Below are 18931 nucleotides of genomic sequence, written 5' to 3'. Positions count from 1 at the left end.
ATTTTGCCCATTCATCTTACCTAGAGCTTTATGAAATTTCTTTTCTAAAATTTATATAATGCCTTTCATCATTCTTAAATTCTATTATCAAATAATGTTGGTAAATTGTTTGAAAAATTATTTTTCAAAGTCTCAAATGTTTACATTTCCCAGTGTCTAGGAAATAATACTAGCTGCTCATAAATAATAATTACCTAGCAATGATCACATTTCTAATCTTTCTTTTGCAGAGCCTAATTACTCAGCAAGGCCTCAAGGTCTGTACTAATTTACATAGCCTATTATTGACTACAGCAAATCAACCTAGAATGGCATATACACAAAATCTTTTGCTTTAGGAAATCTTTAAAAAAAAAACCACTTTTGGAACCTATTTAGAACCTCTGATGGTATACAAAAGAGATCCAGGCTCCCGTGTCCACTCATAGGGTCTGAGTCTTTGAACAAGGGCACCCTTCCCTGGAACAGTCTTCCTCTTTTGTAGAGTTTGGAAGTTGAGGATGGAATGGGCAAGTTGATTTTAACCCTGAAGTCTTTTCCAGAATAAAATGTGGATGCTTCTAGTGAGTATTAAAGGAACATTGAACAAGACTCTTGTGTTTCATAGAAAATTATAAGCAATGTGCACTCAAAGTTATAGCATGAAGTACAAAACAATTCAAAAGTTCAAATTTTATAAGTAGTAGTTTATAATAGTTTAGAGATTAAGCAAAATATCAAGTATAGAAAATAATATGGACACTATCAGTAAAAAAGCGCAGATATATAAAATACATCATTTGTTACATTTGAAGAATTTTGGGTAAGTGTGCTTATCCATAAATGTGGTTTGGATTTTAAATCTATTAAACTCCCTTAGCCCTCTCATTTTCTGTTTTAATTATCTCTCCTTAAATTTAAAATTTCACCCTTGTTCAACTTTCAGCCTTTCTCTAAAACCTTCTTTGATTATTTCTAATCTCACTTATCTGCCCTCTTTTCTGAACTCCCCAATAGTAGGAAAGCTTCTGTAATGATCAATAGTTATATAATCATTTATGTTCATTAACCACATTAATTAAACATTTCCTTCTTCCCCTACTGGAATAGAAATGCTGAAAATAGCCAAGTATATGAGATTGGGAAATAATCAACGATTGGATGAAAAATACCAGCTTGAGAACCAGCATACAGGAAGCAGGCAACTTCCTCAGCTGTCAAAATCCTCATTAGTGAAGTTGAGATTGGTTGTACAGGATGAAAAGGAAACACTGGGCCCCAGCCTGGATGAATCTACCTAGTTCAATTGAAATTCTTCTTTTCTAATCATTTGACCATTGGAGGGCCCAAGACTGAGAACACTGGAGTCATTCTCATATGGGAATACAGCAAATGATTGAGCAAGAGGGGCAGGTCTCATAAAGCTAAATGTTGTGGAACCTCTTGGCAGGAGGAAAGAATACCTTGGACATGCTTCCTTCAGGGTAAGGATGTTGATCTGGCTTGAGGAAGGCTAAAGGCCCCCGAAACGTTATTCTCCATCTTCAGTGACAACTTCATGGCCCCGCATTGTGGTTTTAGTCATCTTCATAGGAGGTGGAGGCACCTTGGTAGAGGCCCTTTGGTTGGGCACAGGGGTAGGAGGCAGAGTGCCCTGAGGTCCAGGCAGGGATGATGAGGCAGGAGATGGGGCAGAACCAGCGATGCAGGTGACATGATTGGACTTGCTGTCTGTGTGAGTGAGGACGGTGGTACTGTTGGTGGGCTTGCTGAAGTGGACAAGATATCAGAGCAGAACGACAAGGGTCCTAGCAAAGAGGCCAACAGACACACCAGAAATGTTTTCCAGAGTGACTACAGTTTTGCTGTCACCTGCAAAAGATTATGAAAAGTGAATATTTCAGCAATAAGACCGTGGTAACTTACATAAATGGTTTTAATTAGAATATGTCTAATTTTTTCATTACTCCAAATGCCGCAATTTAAACAAACAAATTTATCAGCGCTCTCTCTCTCTCTCTCTCTCTCTCTCTCTCTCTCTCACACACACACACACACCCCTTGTCCACAAGTCCATAAGGACAAAATATTCCCTCTTAGTTAATCCTTTGTACTAAAGCAAGAAGGCATCATCTCAAATGCAAATAGGTTGCCTCAGGAATATATCACATTAAGTTTATATAACAGCTACTAAAATTGCAGTATAAATTAATGATCTAATTAGCCTTCAAGAGGAGAAAAAATAAAGAAAAGGCATATCAGAACATGTAGATTAGTTATCTTTGAGTGATGGAAATTTACAGGTATTTCTTTGGCTCACTGTCATCTCCCATGTTCACAGGACATATTGAGATTTTATCACTAGAAAATGATTCATTAAATACAGTTTTATCTTTTGAACATAAATAAAAGGAAGTTCACTGAGCTTAAAAAGATGTCAGCTCCTTGGGCTTCCCTGGTGGCGCAGTGGTTGAGAGTCCGCCTGCCGATGCAGGGGACACGGGTTCGTGCCCCGGTCCGGGAAGATCCCACGTGCCGCGGAGCAGCTGGGCCCATGAGCCATGGCCACTGAGCCTGCGTGTCCGGAGCCTGTGCTCCGCAACGGGAGAGGCCACAACAGTGAGAGGCCCGCGTACCGCAAAAAAAAAAAAAAAAAAAAAAAAAAAGATGTCAGCTCCGGCATGGAATAGGATCTTACAGAAATAGACTACAGCACTGATAACTTGCTGGGGCCTGCGGTTCCCCGGTGTTAGCAGGAGATTTTGGGTTGCGATGCCACAGGAGAAGCACAGAGCCGCCAAAGAGGGGTGCGGCTGGGGAGGGATTGAAGGAGAGGAGAACCCTGCAGCGGGGCTGACAGAGCAGACCCTGCCGTCCCGGCTCACCATTACGCCAGAGAACTACTGAAGACTCCCCACCACACCACGGGCCCCAAATCTCACCCACTGTGGCTGTAAGGTCACGATGGGCAATCTACAACCACAGTGCGTTCCTTCGCTTGAACAGTATGGATTTCTGGGTAACTACAGAGAAAGAATGTTAAAATAAGCAATCAATCAACCCTGATTTTTAAGGGTGAAGAAACTTTATTTTATCCAGTAAAATAAACACATAAAACATGTAAAAAAATTATGAGAGTCCAACTTGTATTAAATGAAGAACTAACCAAGTTCTAGGAAAATCTGAAACTCTAATAATGGTTTAGTGATATGAATTATATGAATACATTTTTCATATTAAATGATCAAAGAAGGAAAATAAGATAATCATCTCAATGCTCAAGGCTCATTTAACAAATTTCATCATTCAAAACTGATAAAAGCAGACAAATAATACTAATCTCAAAGAACTAAAAGGAAAGAAAAACTCCCAAATGTGACAAGGAATGTCTACCTCAAAGCAATGACCATCATATTTAGCAGTGAAACACCAGGGACAACATTCTTTTAAAGGAAGGAGAAGTGAAGAAAGGTTCCTACCACCAATATCCGGTAATGTTTTTCTAGAAGTTCTCAGTGTATAAAAATAATGGAAATGTGAAGATAAAATTAACATTATTTGCAGATGATATGATTGCTTACAAACAGAATCCCAAACACTTAGCCTAATAACCTATCGAAAGTAATAAGATCTCATCAAATTGGCTGATTATAAAAGTATAAAACATATGTGTAACAGCACTTGTTTTATGTGTGAGTATGTGTGTGTGTAGCAACTGCTATTCACAGTAGTAATGAAGCATTTAAAATAGCTAAGCCTGTAAAATGCCATAGGACTTATGTAAAGAAAACCATAAAACTTTACTGAGAAACAAAAAGACAACGTGAACAAATGTCCTCTTATAAAAGGTTTCTGTAGTATAAGCTCTCAATTCTCTGAATTTTAATTAAGATCTTTATGGAATTTTTGGAGAAAAAATTTAGGTAAATTGACAAAAATTTCATGTGACAAAATAAAGCAATCAAAAGAATAAACTTAAATTGGATGGGGGACAAGAAGCAAAATACTAGCAGTGATTTTCTCTGGGAGGGATCATGGGTGATTTAAAAAATTTTTTATCTGTAATTTTCTGTTTTTTCCACATGTTTTAAAATAAGCAAATAAACTCATAAAGAATTATAAAAGGGAATTCCCTGATGGCGCAGTAGTTAAGAATCCTCCTGCCAATGCAGGGGACATGGATTCGAGCCCTTGTCCAGGAAGGTCGTGCGTGCTGTGGAGCAACTAAGCCCATGCGCCACAACTACTGAGCCTGTGCTCTAGAGACTGCAAGCCACAACTACTGAAGCCCGCACGCCTAGAGCCGGTGCTCTGCAACAAGAGAAACCTGCGCACCACAACGAAGACACAATGCAGCCAAAAAGAAATTAAAAACAAAACAAACAAAGCAAAAAAACCAAAACACAAATTTGTTAAAACCAAATCTTAAAAAAAAAAAGAATTATTAAAAAAACCTTCTACCCTTTGTTTTGGGGGACCTAAGAGGTTATAGGTTGCCTGTCAGATTACTAAAAAATGGGAAATTCAAACCATTCCTTTTCACAGCCTCAAAAGTTGATTTTGCTGGGGGGTTTGTGCTCATCATTAACTAATTATTTGACTTAATGGAATAAATTGTATAAATGTTTTTGACATGTAGGGAAACACCATAACTCATATTTAATATATTATGAAAAGGAGAAGGAAATAAAATGATGTATATATGATATTAAAGCAATGGCATTTTGCATCTTCCGTGAAATATGAGGCAACCTCATTTTTTGGAAAGGTTAAAAGTCAAATGTAGAAAGCAAGAACATTAGACATGAAAGCAGTTAAAAGGTATGTACAAAACTCACCAACTCGGGCTTCCCTGGTGGCACAGTGGTTGAGAATCCGCCTGCCGATGCAGGGGACACGGGTTCGTGCCCCGGTCTGGGAAGATCCCACATGCCACAGAGCGGCTAGGCCCGTGAGCCATGGCCGCTGAGCCTGTGCGTCCAGAGCCTGTGCTCCGCAACGGGAGAGGCCACAACAGTGAGAGGCCTGCGTACCGCCAAAAAAAAAAAAAAAAAAAAAAAACCTCACCAACTCAGCTGCATTTTGTTCAATATCCACAGCATGCTGCCATTGTTGGTCGTCCATTCTGAAGGGCTTGGTATCTCCAATGGAGCTCCAAGGATATCTGTATTCACTTTGTGGATTAGAAGTTAGGAAATACTGAATTTATGCTAAATTAATAATTGTGTATTTACTCAACCTGGATTATGCAAAGTAGTAGTCATCTGTTTCCTGGGAAAACTTCCAAATTATATCCCAAAGTACACAATTTATGTTAGTTGGGAAAATGTAAATAGAAAAATTTGCTCCCTTCCCAAAATGACCTGCAGAAAATTATCTCAACTTTAAGACTCTAGGATTCTGAGCAGATGTAAACTCTTGCCTTCCTTATTTCACAAAACTTACTTAAAGTCACTGAAACTTGATTTCTCACAGGTTAGGAATTTAGTTTTTGCTTCTAAAAAAGCCTACAAAGCCACTCCTTGATTATGGATATTGTAAAATTCTGTGGCTAAACAGGGATTATGGTGATGACTAATTTCAAAACTGTCTAAAAATAAGACAATATTAAGATTACTGGATCATGATAAATGTGCATAAATGGTGAGGAAAGTCTTCTGTATGGAAGTCAGTGGCTCGGGAAAGAAAACGTTAAAATAGCTTTAGCTAGAATTAAAGATAAAAATAGGAAATAAGTACACTTCAGTAGCTCTTAAGTACACAAATCAAGGATTATCCACAGTAAATCTTGTCTGCTTCTTAGCACATTGTATCTTGCTTTAGACTATGAATTATTTTGTCACTGTTTCTGATGAATACTGATCTTTTAGATGTGCAGGAACTAGAAAAGAAAGACCATCTTTGACACTTTTCCACTTTGCACTAGGAAAAGTGTACCTGATAAGCCTGCAAAAGTGAGGTGGTGTTTTACAACAACCTGAGAGCTGATGCAGTCTGACCCTTTAGCAAAGTGGCAAGCAGTATAGAATAGAGAAAAAATGACTTTAAGATATTTTTTAGTCATGCATTTCGTATAGGCCAACTTTGGGTAGGGAGGCAGTTGTTAGTGACATGAATTTTCCAAACCATTAATAGACTTACATACATCCTAGTTCAAGAGCAGACATGTCTTCCTGTGTGTAATATTGTATTCACAAAAAAATGTTATGTAACTGAATTCCAAATCTCTGAACTTCTCATTAAGAAAACAATAGATGACTTATGCTTTAAATCACTGTTAGTTGCTTTCTTCTTCTTCTTTTTTTTTTTTTTTTTTTTTTTTTGCCTTATGGCCAACACAAATCCTGTTTCATTAAACCAATGTTGCTCTGATTCTTTCTGAGTCCACTATTATGTAATGGTTGGAGAACTTGGGATCTTCAACTTATAATTCAAACTTCTCAGTGGTAGTATAAATCTTAGAGCAGCAAAGAATAAGACAAAGTACCTGGAAAAGTTAGCATCAGGAACCTGGCTTCCTACCTTTTTAAAAAAATGTAGGCTATTACATTTTATTATAATGACCTCTTTAAAGCAAAAGTGAAAGTCAAAAGACAATTAAATTGGTCTTCAATATACTGAAAAACAATCACTGGCAAGCTAGGATTCTATGCTCAGCAAGAATATCTATCAAGTAAAGAGTAAAAATAAGATCATTTTTTAGTTAAACACAATTTGACTAAGTTTTTCACCAGCAGGCATTCACTGAAAGAAATGCAAAGGGTAGAAATGCAGAAGGAGAGGAATCTCAGTCAAAAGGGTTGAGATGTAAAACGGAGAGAAGAAAAGGTGACAAGACAAGAGTCCACTATGATTCCTGCCCCTCAGTAGTGTACTGAAGGTCCCAACCAGGGCAATAAAATAAGAAGTCCATTATATAAGGATGAAAGATGCTCTTATTCGCATATAGCAGGATTGTAAACATAGAAATCCAAAGAATCCACAAGGAACCTATTAGAATAAGTAAGAGTTTAGCAAGATTAGTGGATACAAATCAGTATACAAAAATAATTTAAGAAAGTATTTTGTATTTGTATAAGTGATTATTTCAAATTTTTGTGTATCATCAACAAATATTCAGAAAACTAAAAACTTAAAGAGATATTGAAAAGAAATTTTCAAGCAACTAGAAATAAATCTACTAATAGAGGTGCAATTTTATTTTATTTATTTATTTTTTTTTGCGGTACACGGGTCTCTCACTGTTGTGGCCTCTCCCGTTGCGGAGCACAGGCTCCGGACGCGCAGGCTCAGCGACCATGGCTCACGGGACCAGCTGCTCCACGGCATGTGGGATCTTCCCGGACTGGGGCACGAACCCGTGTCCCCTGCATCGGCAGGTGGACTCTCAACTACTGCGCCACCAGGGAAGCCCCCAAACATTTAAATAGTTTTGGAAGACCTAAGTGTTGACGTGGTGAAAATTAAGGTAATTTTTCCCATTATTCACTGTCTAAATTACTTTTCTTCAAATGGCATCATGGTAGCTGCTATAGGTATAATGTAGCAATGGCAGTGGATATAGACTCAGCCCTTGAAGAGGTAGCTACAATTTGAGGAAAGAGCCAGTGAGGGAAGATAGTTGTAGGTTAATTTGTAGTGAAAATAACTAAATGTTAACTTGCCATAGAAGAGAACATGTTGATGATTGGTGGTAGTTCTAGTAGATTAAAGTGATAATGGTGGCATTGCAGTTGCAGGTTCAGAGAAATACGTGGAGATTACAGATTGTTGAAGGAGAGTGATGACCATAGGTTTTGTAAGCTAAGTGGAAGTTACAGTAGTTGTAGTTTAAGGTTCTGGTGTAGCAGAGGCAGCTGTGGTTTCACTTGAAGTTGTAGTCATGGCCGCTGTGGTTGCAGGTTCAGTTGAAGCAACGGTTGTAGCCGCTGCAGTTGCAGGTTCAGGTGAAGCAATGGTCATGGCCGCTGAGGTTGCAGGTTCAGGTGAAGCAATGGTTGTGGTTGTTGTGGTTGTAGGTTCAGTGGACAAGGCAGAGGTAGTAGATTCTGTTTAAGTGGTTGTAGCTGTCAGTTCTGATGACCTGGTGGTCACTGTAGGTTGAGAAGTAGTAGAAGTGGACCAAGGAATAATAACCATAGGCTCCCTGACTTTGAGGGGATAGCTGGAAAACAATGGAAGATTTGTAATTTCCCCTATTATCCATCAGGCTTATTACAAGTATGCCAGTTGCTGTCGTTATCACATAGGCTAAGAGACAAGCCAAAAAGACTTTCCACAGAGACCAGTTATTGCAGCAATTTTCTTTCATCTAAGAAGAGTGTAAATAAAAAATATCAGTAATGAAAGATAAAAATGCTTGTCATTTATCATCTCTTTTGTGTTATTTATAACCAGGTGCATTAACATCATTGAATCCCTATATATCTCTCAAGAAATTTAAAGTCCACATTTTTATCCAGATGGAAGTAACTGCATGCTTTCTCTAACATTAGAAGAAATAAAAATCTGCCTCTATCTCATCTTCTTTTATTCTATTTTCCAATGGTGAATATGGGGCCTTTTGTCTTTTCACATAAGCAGAACAAAACTTTAATAGTAAATTCTCTGCCATACACCCAAACTTCCCCTGGATATTGTCATTACCCCAACCTGCTCCACTTCCAGAATCACTTCTTCAAGAATCCTGTGCTCTAACCACCATGTCCTCTCCTTCCAGCTTGTTTGTTCAATTATTCCTGTAACAGCCTTTCTTTAGTTTTATTAAAACATCCAGCCCAGCAGCCCTGGCTTCACTCACATCTCTCCGTATCTACCATTTGTTCCAAGGCCCATTATTTCAATATACTTACTAGCTCCCTAAAATCTCTTGCACTTCCCTCTTCTCCATTTTTCCAGTTGGCAAACAAGTGACTATCTTCTTACCCTGAAGCCTCCCTTGAACAGTCGCACTGTTGGGGAAATTCATGCACCTGGGCAGATCAGACTCAATATAAAGGTATGAACACCATCCTCAGATGGATTTTCTGTACTGCTCTACCATCTTATTATAGTTCTCTGATTAAGATATGCTCTCATTTTCAAAATACTTCCTTAATCTTCTTCCTTCTCTCTTTTTTTTTTTTTTTTTTTTTTTTTGCGGTATGCGGGCCTCTCACTGTTGTGGCCTCTCCCGTTGCGGAGCACAGGCTCCGGATGCGCAGGCCCAGCGGCCATGGCTCACGGGCCCAGCCGCTCCGCGGCATATGGGATCCTCCCAGACCGGGGCACGAACCCGTATCCCCTGCATCGGCAGGCGGACTCTCAACCACTGCGCCACCAGGGAGGCCCCCTTCTCTCTTTTTTAAAATATATATATATTTATTTATTTGGCTGCACTGAGTCTTAGTTGCTGCATGTGGGATCTCTCTTTTTTTTTTTTTTTCGGTACTCGGGCCTCTCACTTTTGTGGCCTCTCCCGTTGAGGACTGAGCGCAGGCTCCGGATGCGCAGGCTCAGCAGCCATGACTCACGGGCCCAGCTGCTTTGCGGCATGTGGGATCTTCCCGGACCGGGGCACGAACCCGTGTCCCCTGCATCGGCAAGCGGACTCTCAACCACTGCGCCACCAGGGAAGCCCTTCCCTCTCTTTAAACCTGTAAGCTCCATCCACCAACTCTCACACACAAATTGTCCCTCCTCATTCCTATCAAATGACTCTACTTCCTTTCTACTTCATCCAGAAACTTGAAACCATCAAATGGAAACCCTTTCAAACCCCCACTAGGTACCAAACCTGCAAGTCCACTCTCTTCTTTCCCTGATTGACACAAAAGATTCTATCCCTCCTTCTGCCTGAAGCTGACCTGCCAATCTGTCTTTGGATCCCATCCCCTCTGACCTCCTCAGCAACTTTTTTGTTTATCCTTCCTCCAGGACTGAATACTTCACCATTTTCCCCTTAAATGACTTCTTCCTTTTAACATTTAAACACACTCAAATCTCTCCCATCTTAAACAAGAAAATCTCCCACGGGTTTCAAATACCCATCTAGCTACTTCTCTTTATATTTGGAAAATGAAATTGCTTGAGTTGTCTAAATGCAACGTCTCCGTTTGCACACTCCTCAACCTAATCCAGTCTGGCATCGCTTCTGCCATGCCTCTGAAACACCTCTTAACAGAGTCACCAATGACATGCATTCACTAAAATCTAACTGATGTATTTTAGCCCTCATCTTACTTAAGCCCTCAGTAGCATTTGCCACTGAAGATCATTCCTCTTCTCTCTTGAACCATCTGTTCCCTTTGCTTGACATTCTTTGGCCCTTGTCTTTTTTCACACTAGGTCTAGGGTTAGCAAATTTTTTTCTGTAAAGGGCCAGACAGTAAATATTTTCAGCTTTGTGAGCCATACAGATTCTGTCATAACTATACCAATCTGCCATTATAGTGTTAAAGCAGTGATAGACAGTGAGTAAACAAATGAGCATGGCTGTGTTCCAATAAAGTTTTATTTACAGAAATAAGCAGTGGGCCAGATTTAACCACCATCTGCATCCAAATGACTCTCAAGTTTATCTCCAATCCAGCCCTCCCCTCTAGCCCTCAAATGCTTACACAACAGCACATCTCAGATGCTTCAAAGTTGTCTCACTGTGTCCAAACCCAAAGTCATGATCTTGCTAGGGAAACTTGGCCAGGTTCCACATCTCACTAAATGGCACTACCATCCATTTGATTCAATTTCATAAAGTGGAGCAAAGGGATCATCCTTGAAATCTCCCAATCTCTTACAAAGGTCTTTTAACTTTATCTGCTAAACATCTCCCAATGTTAGTGACTTTATCTCTGTTGATACCACTTTAGTCCAAGCTTCCTTTATCTCTGCCCTGGACTAGTGCAATAGCTCGGGGCCACACTGGCCTCCACTCAGTTTCTTCAATGCACTATGCTTACTTCTAAGGTAAGACTTTGGCACAAACAGTTCTGCTGATTGGGAATGCCTTTCCCAACCTCCATTCACCAGGCAGAAGGCTGCATGGTTCACCTTCAACACAGCAAGTTCTCCTCATGCACCTATTTTTGCCCCAATACATACCTGAGTATCAGTCAGTGACTGTGTTATCAGGAGAGGAATGATACAGTGTGAGGTTTGTGTATTCCTAAACCTTTAAGAAATACTGACACCAGGTGATGAATCAACTCCTGGTAACAATCCTTTTAACTCCCTCTCATCCAGCATGTAAGTAGCTGCCTGGGACCTAGGATGACTAGGGGGACACAGAGAATTTACCTGAGTGCATTATATCCTTCCCAGGCTTAAAATACCTGAAAGTGCACAATGAAAAGAACTCCCAGAAGCTTCTCAATGATGAGAGGGAAAATAAGACAATGTTTGCAGAGTTCCTGGCACTGTGAAACCTACATAAATTTTCAATCGTCCATTATGATTATTTCATTATCATTTTGATGACAGCAAGACCCTCGAAGAATGGAATACAACTACAACACTCGTGCCTTCCAGACAGACTAAAGCAGGTCTTAAATGTTGCAAAATATGGGCTGTGGTATTTGTTGAAAGGTCAGGATTTTGTGCAAATGGTGGCAGTTCCAAGGCAGCAGGAGCAGAATGAGGATGGGGTCCACAAGGCCAGGGAAATAAGGGTCACTAAGACAAAGTTAGACCTAGGAAAAAATATCATCTCCTTTACCTATATTGAAGGTAATACAAAGGAGTCTCAAGAAAGGAAAAGACTTATGCACATCTGGGAGGAGCTATAATACTGCCTTAAGAAAATAGTATTAAAGAGCAGCTTAGTGAAATAAAGTGCACATAGCCAGACAATAGGACACCTAAATTCTTCTCCTATTTCAGCCACTTCTGGCAAAAGCTATGTGGGTTCTGCAAAATCTCTTAAATTTCCTGGGCCACATTTTCCTTGATTGTTAAATGATGGAATGGGACTAGATCAGATAGTCTGATCATTAGTTGCACACTAAGTTGACCTGAAGCTTTTAAAAAATATTGCTACATGGGCCTCACCCCCAGAGTTTCTAATTTAACTGATCTAGGGTGGGGCTCGGCCATCAGTATTTCTTAAACAATCCCTGGATGACTATAATATGCAGCTAGGGTTAAGAACTACCAGATTATATGTTATCTAAGACCTCTTTCAGTTCTGCTTTTTACCTCTGCAAACAAGTAGAAACATTTTCTATCTCCACCCATTTTAACTCACTTATTCTTTCACATTGACCTAGCAACCGTATCAGTAGTTTATATATTTTATCCAGAATCAAGTAACAAAGCTCAGTCTCTTTCTACTGAACCTCCACAGCAAGATTAAGCAACAGAGGATAGGGATTCCAGAGTCAGGGTAACCCAACCAAACTGCCAAGCAGAATAAGTAATTTATAATCAATGTCAAGTTTCTACACTAGGGCTGAAGATATAGGGATACAGTCCCGAGGTAAAGTTCATTCAGCCCACAGACAAGATCAAGAGCCAAGGAGAGCTAAATCTAGTCTTCAAAGCTAAGGGAGAAAATCCAGAGACTGGAGGCAGGGTTCTATGTCAAGGTTATATGTACCAGAGGTCAGAACCAAGAGAGCTGTAGAAAGTGTCACATACAGATTCAGAGGCTGGAACAGTATAAGAAAATAAGGTGATCACGATAGAGTAGGACCGTTGAAGTTTCAAGTATGACCCAGTGTCTCATCAGAGTCTAATTAGTGAATTAATCTCTACATTGTTGACAGATTTGCTCCCCTGCCCCTCCCCAAACTTGCATTTGTACTTTACATTTATTCCTTTTATTTTCATACATGTTCTCTCTCTATGAGAATATTTGAGTCCCCAGTGCTCAAAGAACATTAGCTCTTGAAAACAGAGACGATCGAATACTCTCCTTCTAGTAGATTACCTCATAGTGACTTATAATTATACTGAGAACACAGCAAATGCTTAACATGAATGTAGGTGAATTAAACAATTAAATGCACTTCCCGGGAAAGACTAGACCAAATACATCCCCATATAGAGCACATCCCAACCTGGGTAAAACCTGCTATACCAAACGTTACCTGTGCGTGGTATAAGTCTGTGTGTTGTCATCCTGAGTGTGCAAGGACTCTTGGGTTCATGCAGACCCCAGTTAAGTTGGAAGGGACATCACCAGTTATGTCACTTGAAGGTGGACACCAGAATGCGGAGCTCTGAGCCTCTTGGTCATTTGAACACATGACTGGCTATAGAGATGAAGCGTTAAGTGAATAGGAAGCAGTGGTGTTGAACTTCTAAAATTAAACACTTCAGTCAAAAATAAGCAAGGCTGTGACTTTTAAAAGAAATAACAATGAAACTTTTAAAAGAAATTAATGTTTTCTTATCCTCTGAAGACAAAAAAGTCTAGACAGGTTATTCTATGGTACCTTTTAACTAATTTTTGTAAGTTATCAATGTTCCAGATCAGGAATGTATATAATCCATCTTCTCTATCATATTACAAGCATGTATTAAATACCCTTATGTGGCAAGATGCTGTCGGTGGAGCATATACTAGGAAACATCAATTCGTATAAGGAATAGAATGTTAGAGCTGAAAAAGTTCTTGCAGCTTATCAGGTACAACCTGTTCAGGTCATTTTGGAAATGTGAATATCGAAGCAAAAAGAGTTGAAGTTATTATTACTATTGGTAGTAGTACTATTATTATCCCATGATGACCCAATAGCAAGCACTGGTGCCCAGACATTCCAGCAGTAAGACCAGTGTAATTTCCACTCTACTAAACTATATATGGCATATTATTATGTTAAACTACAATCATATATTAATATAGTGTATACTATACTACACTATACTAGTGAAAAATTCTCACACAAAGAGATTCCTTTGTATAATTCACATCATGCTCTACTCAATGGAACTTGCAAGCCTGTCACAAGAACACAGAAGATGAGTCTTTTGTCCAGTTTGTGATATGTCTTTGCTGGGTTCCTCTTGGACACAGAGCAGTATAAAAACAGTTTCCAGCAACAACAAAAGTCTCTACACTTAGGGAGTTTGTATGCTAATATAACAGAGAGGAAAACAGATATTTGTGTATAATTATTTAAATAAATACAGTAATTGCTAAACATTGTTGAGAAAAGGGGGTAATAAAGATTGAAAATGGGTGAGTTCAGTGGGAAAGATCTGGGGGGAGGGGTGCATTAAAAGAGGAGAAAGAAGAAGATAGAATGAAAATGGGAGAGCAGCAAGTTCAGGAATTTATGCATCTGGGCAAAATGTTTTGTCACATCTCAAAAATAATATAGGATTATCTGGGGGTCTTCATCTCATAGGATAATAATATAAATTTTCTGTGAGCCAAGGGCATCACTGTCACTTCTTATTCTCAAAAAAGGGTTACCAGGACTACCCACACTTATAGATTTGCTGTGAGGATTAATGATTAAGGAAAAGGGTTAGAGTGATGTCTGGCATATAGTATGCATTCAATAAGTATTAGCTATCATTATCATTAATATAGTATTAATGTTTTTATTCCTACTGCTACAACTACTAGTTATCTCCTACCATGTTGATTTAAAACCCATTACTAAATAGCTATAAAAATTGCTGACCCATCAACCAATGAGTTCCATAAAACTGTCAGACTAGAATTGTATAAAGTCACTGGTCTACTGGGAACTATCATTAACAATATCAAAAATAAATGATTGTTATTAAATATAGACAACATGGAATACTCTTGGCAGTAAAGAGTTCACTAAGTTAGATTTTTCTATAAGTGCTATATCAAAGAAATAAAGAAAATATCTCTACTTTTATTGAATAAGATTAAAAAAAGTCCATGTTATTCACTAGGTAAACCTGAGCAAAGTTGGACTTACCTTTAATAACAACCTTGCTTATTTTCCTAAGTACTGATTTTGTTGCTTTAGTTATTATTCAGTTTGCCTGTGGCTGAAGAACCTGGATATTTTGAAGAACTTGGATATTTTAATGTGCTTGGTAAACAAAGCAAAACTCACTCACCAGACCAGTTTTCCAGAATTTTCTGGCATTGGTGGAATCCCAACCCTTTCAAAGAAGGAAGATGACGGGTGGCATTTACACCAAGGGCAGAGAACCTGTGAACTAGGCTCAGCTTCAGGGTAATATTGTAACCCAAGTAATAATCTTTGCTGGGTCAGGGTTCCTCTGACTCTTAGTACAGGAAAGTCTCTATACAAAACTGGAATAGTTGGAGAGCTGTGAATAATGTGTAATCAGAGAGTCAGCCTTAGCTAATAATGGCCATAGGCAACTGAAGTACAGCAACAATAGTTACCAAGGAAAGGTCTATAAGCTTTTCCCCTAACTTTATAAGGATTAACTTAAGTTCTCATATATCCCAACAGAAAAAGAATACACCAAAATTTATTTCTTTTTTGTGATTTTCAATTCATTTTTTAATTCTATTATTGAATTTGGTCTTAAGAGAAAAATATTTTTATTACTATGCCTTAATATCCACGGTAATTGAAATATTGTCAGCTATGCAGACATATGCTGTAAAATGTGCTTAAGATAATATTTGTAAACATCTTCAAGTTTGTTGCTATCTAGAGAAACTATCAAGATGATGAATACTTGGCTAAAGGGATTTTTTTTCCCATCTGAATATTCCATCATCCTGAAGATCCAATTATAGAGTGTCAAATTCAGAGACAAATGACAAAGAGAACAGCCTCAGGAGGGTCCTTTGTATGATGACTTAGAAGGACAGACCCCTTTTCTTTCAGTAAACCAGGAATCCTCTGTGGGATTCTCTTATTCAACTAACACTTACTGAACAACAGGAGTTGATCTTCTTTGGCTTATTTTGTAGGTGATTAATACAGGCCGATTGTCACAGCTCCAAACTGGAAAGGCAAAATATTGCCTTTATTCTTCTGGCATGAATTTTAACTTACCATTTCAATTTTTAGCACGTTTCTATCCTTTGTTCTGGTATTAAAGAGACCTCTTATAACTATATAGTGAAGACTTGATTCTTGGTGTAAAAATTTTTAAAATAGACAGAATGATCATATTTTCATTCAAGGTAGGGATTTTCAGAGGATATCTTTCAGGGATTTTCTGGATTTCCAACATATTTAGAAATGTGAGGTTTGACAGGTTTAGAAATTATATATAAAATCTAAGAATGAAATTGTAAAAATATAATTTCAAAACTAAACCAAAGTCATCTTTGGAGCTTTATGTTTACATGATCGTGAATATTGAAAGTTAATTTATTTTATATCACGTGGTCATGCTGTATATAAGTAAATAACTTCTAAAGTATAATAGAGCAGAATATATCATGAAATGCTGAAGGAAAAAATTAATACCTGGCTACTCTTCCTTTTGGAGAAGAATGCAAAATTATGACATTAACTATATTGCAGTAAAAAGATTAGATTGCTGTTAAATGCTGATAGTCAGACTGCGATATAGGCAAATATTAAACTAGAGCAACAATACTCACTGCTGGGTTTTCAGAGTGTTCAATATTCACCACATATTTTCCATGCTTTCTGTCCATTCTTGAGCTTTCAGTGCTACAAGCTGAACTCCAAAAATATTTTTCAATTCGTGCATTGCCCTTTATATCTGCAGCCCTGAGAAATAATTAAAATGGTGGAAAATCAGCTCTGATACATCAGTGCCGGTGTGAATAATAAATAATTATCCACTAAAACAGGATCCACCTTAGAGAAGGAAATGAGGTATTAATGAGAGAAAGACACAAGAAATACTGCTTCTGAAAGCTACTATGACTACCCCCTCAACAATCTCCCTGACACAGTGGAATTCTGAAAATCTTACACAGTTCTTCCTCTTCCTCCTTTTGGCACCATCTTTCAGACACCTGCCTTCTATTTTAGGACCAACTTAAGAAAAAAGTGAGGTAGAAGTTTGTCATTGTTTTCTCTCTAACCATTGAATGCCTTCTCAACCCTGTGAGCATCCATGGCCTTAGAGTGGCTTCATCTTTTCAGTCTCAAGGTTGGTGTCTGGAAGTCTACTTAGTCAGTTCATCAGTAATTCACATGCATATAAAAACCATTAGAATCAATTTTCTGGGCAATAATGCCAAAGGAGTGATGAAATGTTGAAAATCTTGAGGAAAACATTTTTTGGTCAAGAAATCTAGTTTGTCTCAGATTGAAAAAGGATTAACTCTTTTATAGATTTATTAACTCAACAATTGAGAATACTGTGTTTCTAAAAAGTGCCAGGTATTTTCTAGTGCAAAAAGTTCAGTAGCAAATAAAACAGACCTCTTTGTATCTGACACTTTTAGATACTGAATTTTTTTTTCCAAAAGCTTGATCCTCTGAAATTTCTCTTCTAAATGTATTTAACACCATCAGTTTAATGAGTCTTACTGGATCAACTGAAATGGCATAGCCTCAAGCCTTAGCACATAAATAACATAGAAAAACTACCAAATAATTGAAAAGCTGGGAAGGGATTTGTCCTCAAAAGGAGTAAAAACATGATGACTTACTTTTACTCCTGTTGAAACAAAACCAGTGATGTCATTGTTATGGCCATGTGCTTCAAGGGACAGGCATAGGTTGAAGGTATCAATAATATTAAGCATGCCCTTCTAATAAAGTGATTTATTTGAAGATCAGAATGATATAATTATCAAACATGTGGTATAAATTTGACTTAATTTGCTTTAAAATATTACTATATTTTTATCCTGCAGAGACATTTATTTCAATTTGGTACTGGAGCAACATAGTCATGGTATAAGTAAAACTTCATCATTTTTGACAGCACCCACCCATTTTATCAATAGTACAAAGAGGGAAACTTTATTCCAGCACTTGAGTCTCCTGCTCACAACCTCAAATTGACCTAGCAATCAAAAGACTCAGTCACAGGGCTTCCCTGGTGGTGCAGTGGTTGCAAGTCTGCCTGCCAATGCAGGGGACACGGGTTCGTGCCCCAGTCTGGGAAGATCCCACATGCCGCGGAGTGGCTAGGCCCGTGAGCCATGGCCCGTGAGCCATGGCCGCTCAGCCTGCGTGTCTAGAGCCTGCGCGTCTGGAGCCTGTCCTCCGCAACGGGAGAGGCCACAACAGTGAGAGGCCCGCGTACCGCAAAAAAAAAAAAAAAAAAAAAGACTCAGTCATAAGTCTTCTATATTTTGGAAGAAAATATTAAATTTTTAAAAATAGCAACAAAATTAAACATCACATTTCTCTGTGGCTAAATTTACCATGTGAAAATCAGAATTTTCTTTATTTGGCAAAGAACAATACTTCAGCATGTATTATTGACAATTCTTGTGACCTTCAATCTGAAGGTCAACAGAAAAAATAAAAAACAGAACATACCTGGATTGTTCTAATGAACAGAGGGCATGGGTATCTTTCACTGTCTTGTCACAATCTCTTATGAAAGATCTTTTTATTAAAGATTAATCTCCAAAATATACAAGCAGCTCATGCAGCTCAATATCAGAAAAACAAACAACCCAATCCAGAAATGGGCAGAAGACCTAAATAGACATTTCTCCGAACAAGATATACAGATGGCCAAGAAACACATGAAAGAGTGCTCAACATCACTAATCATTAGAGAAATGCAAATCAAAACTACAACGTGATATCATCTCACACTGGTCAGAATGGCCATCATCAAAAAATCTACAAACAATAAATGCTGGAGAGGGTGTGGAGAAAAGGGAACCCTCTTGCACTGTTGGTGGGAATGTGAATTGGTACAGCCACTATGGAGAACAGTATGCAGGTCCCTTAAAAAACTACAAATAGAACTACCATATGACTCAGCAATTCCACTAGTGGGCATATACCCTGAGAAAACCATAAGTCAAAAAGAGTCATGTACCACAATGTTCATTGCAGCACTATTTACAATAGCCAGGACAAGGAAGCAACCTAAGTGTCCATCAACAGAT

At 38.4% G+C, this 18931-nt stretch overlaps 1 protein-coding gene and 1 long non-coding RNA gene across 2 annotated transcripts; both read right to left on the bottom strand.

Annotated features, from left to right (window-relative positions):
• Positions 1-741: 741 nt before the first annotated feature.
• Positions 742-5400, bottom strand: LOC309814783. Its single transcript, XR_014295744.1, has 3 exons — positions 5047-5400; positions 2922-3002; positions 742-1851 (listed from the first exon to the last, which is right to left on the bottom strand). It is a non-coding gene; the product is annotated as an uncharacterized lncRNA (long non-coding RNA).
• Positions 5401-7999: 2599 nt separating this feature from the next.
• DYNAP (dynactin associated protein) lies at positions 8000-16537 on the bottom strand (the record flags this gene model as incomplete). Its single annotated transcript, XM_082640610.1, has 3 exons — positions 8000-8290; positions 13080-13208; positions 16481-16537. The coding sequence occupies 3 exons, from the start codon at positions 16535-16537 to the stop codon at positions 8000-8002; spliced, it is 477 nt and encodes a 158-aa protein (XP_082496736.1).
• Positions 16538-18931: the final 2394 nt, after the last annotated feature.

Source organism: Mesoplodon mirus (assembly GCF_964341445.2).
Source record: "Mesoplodon mirus genome assembly, chromosome: 13".
NCBI classification, from domain to species: domain Eukaryota; kingdom Metazoa; phylum Chordata; class Mammalia; order Artiodactyla; family Ziphiidae; genus Mesoplodon; species Mesoplodon mirus.
Note: the sequence above shows the minus strand (reverse complement) of the source record. Positions and strands in the feature narration are given on the sequence as shown.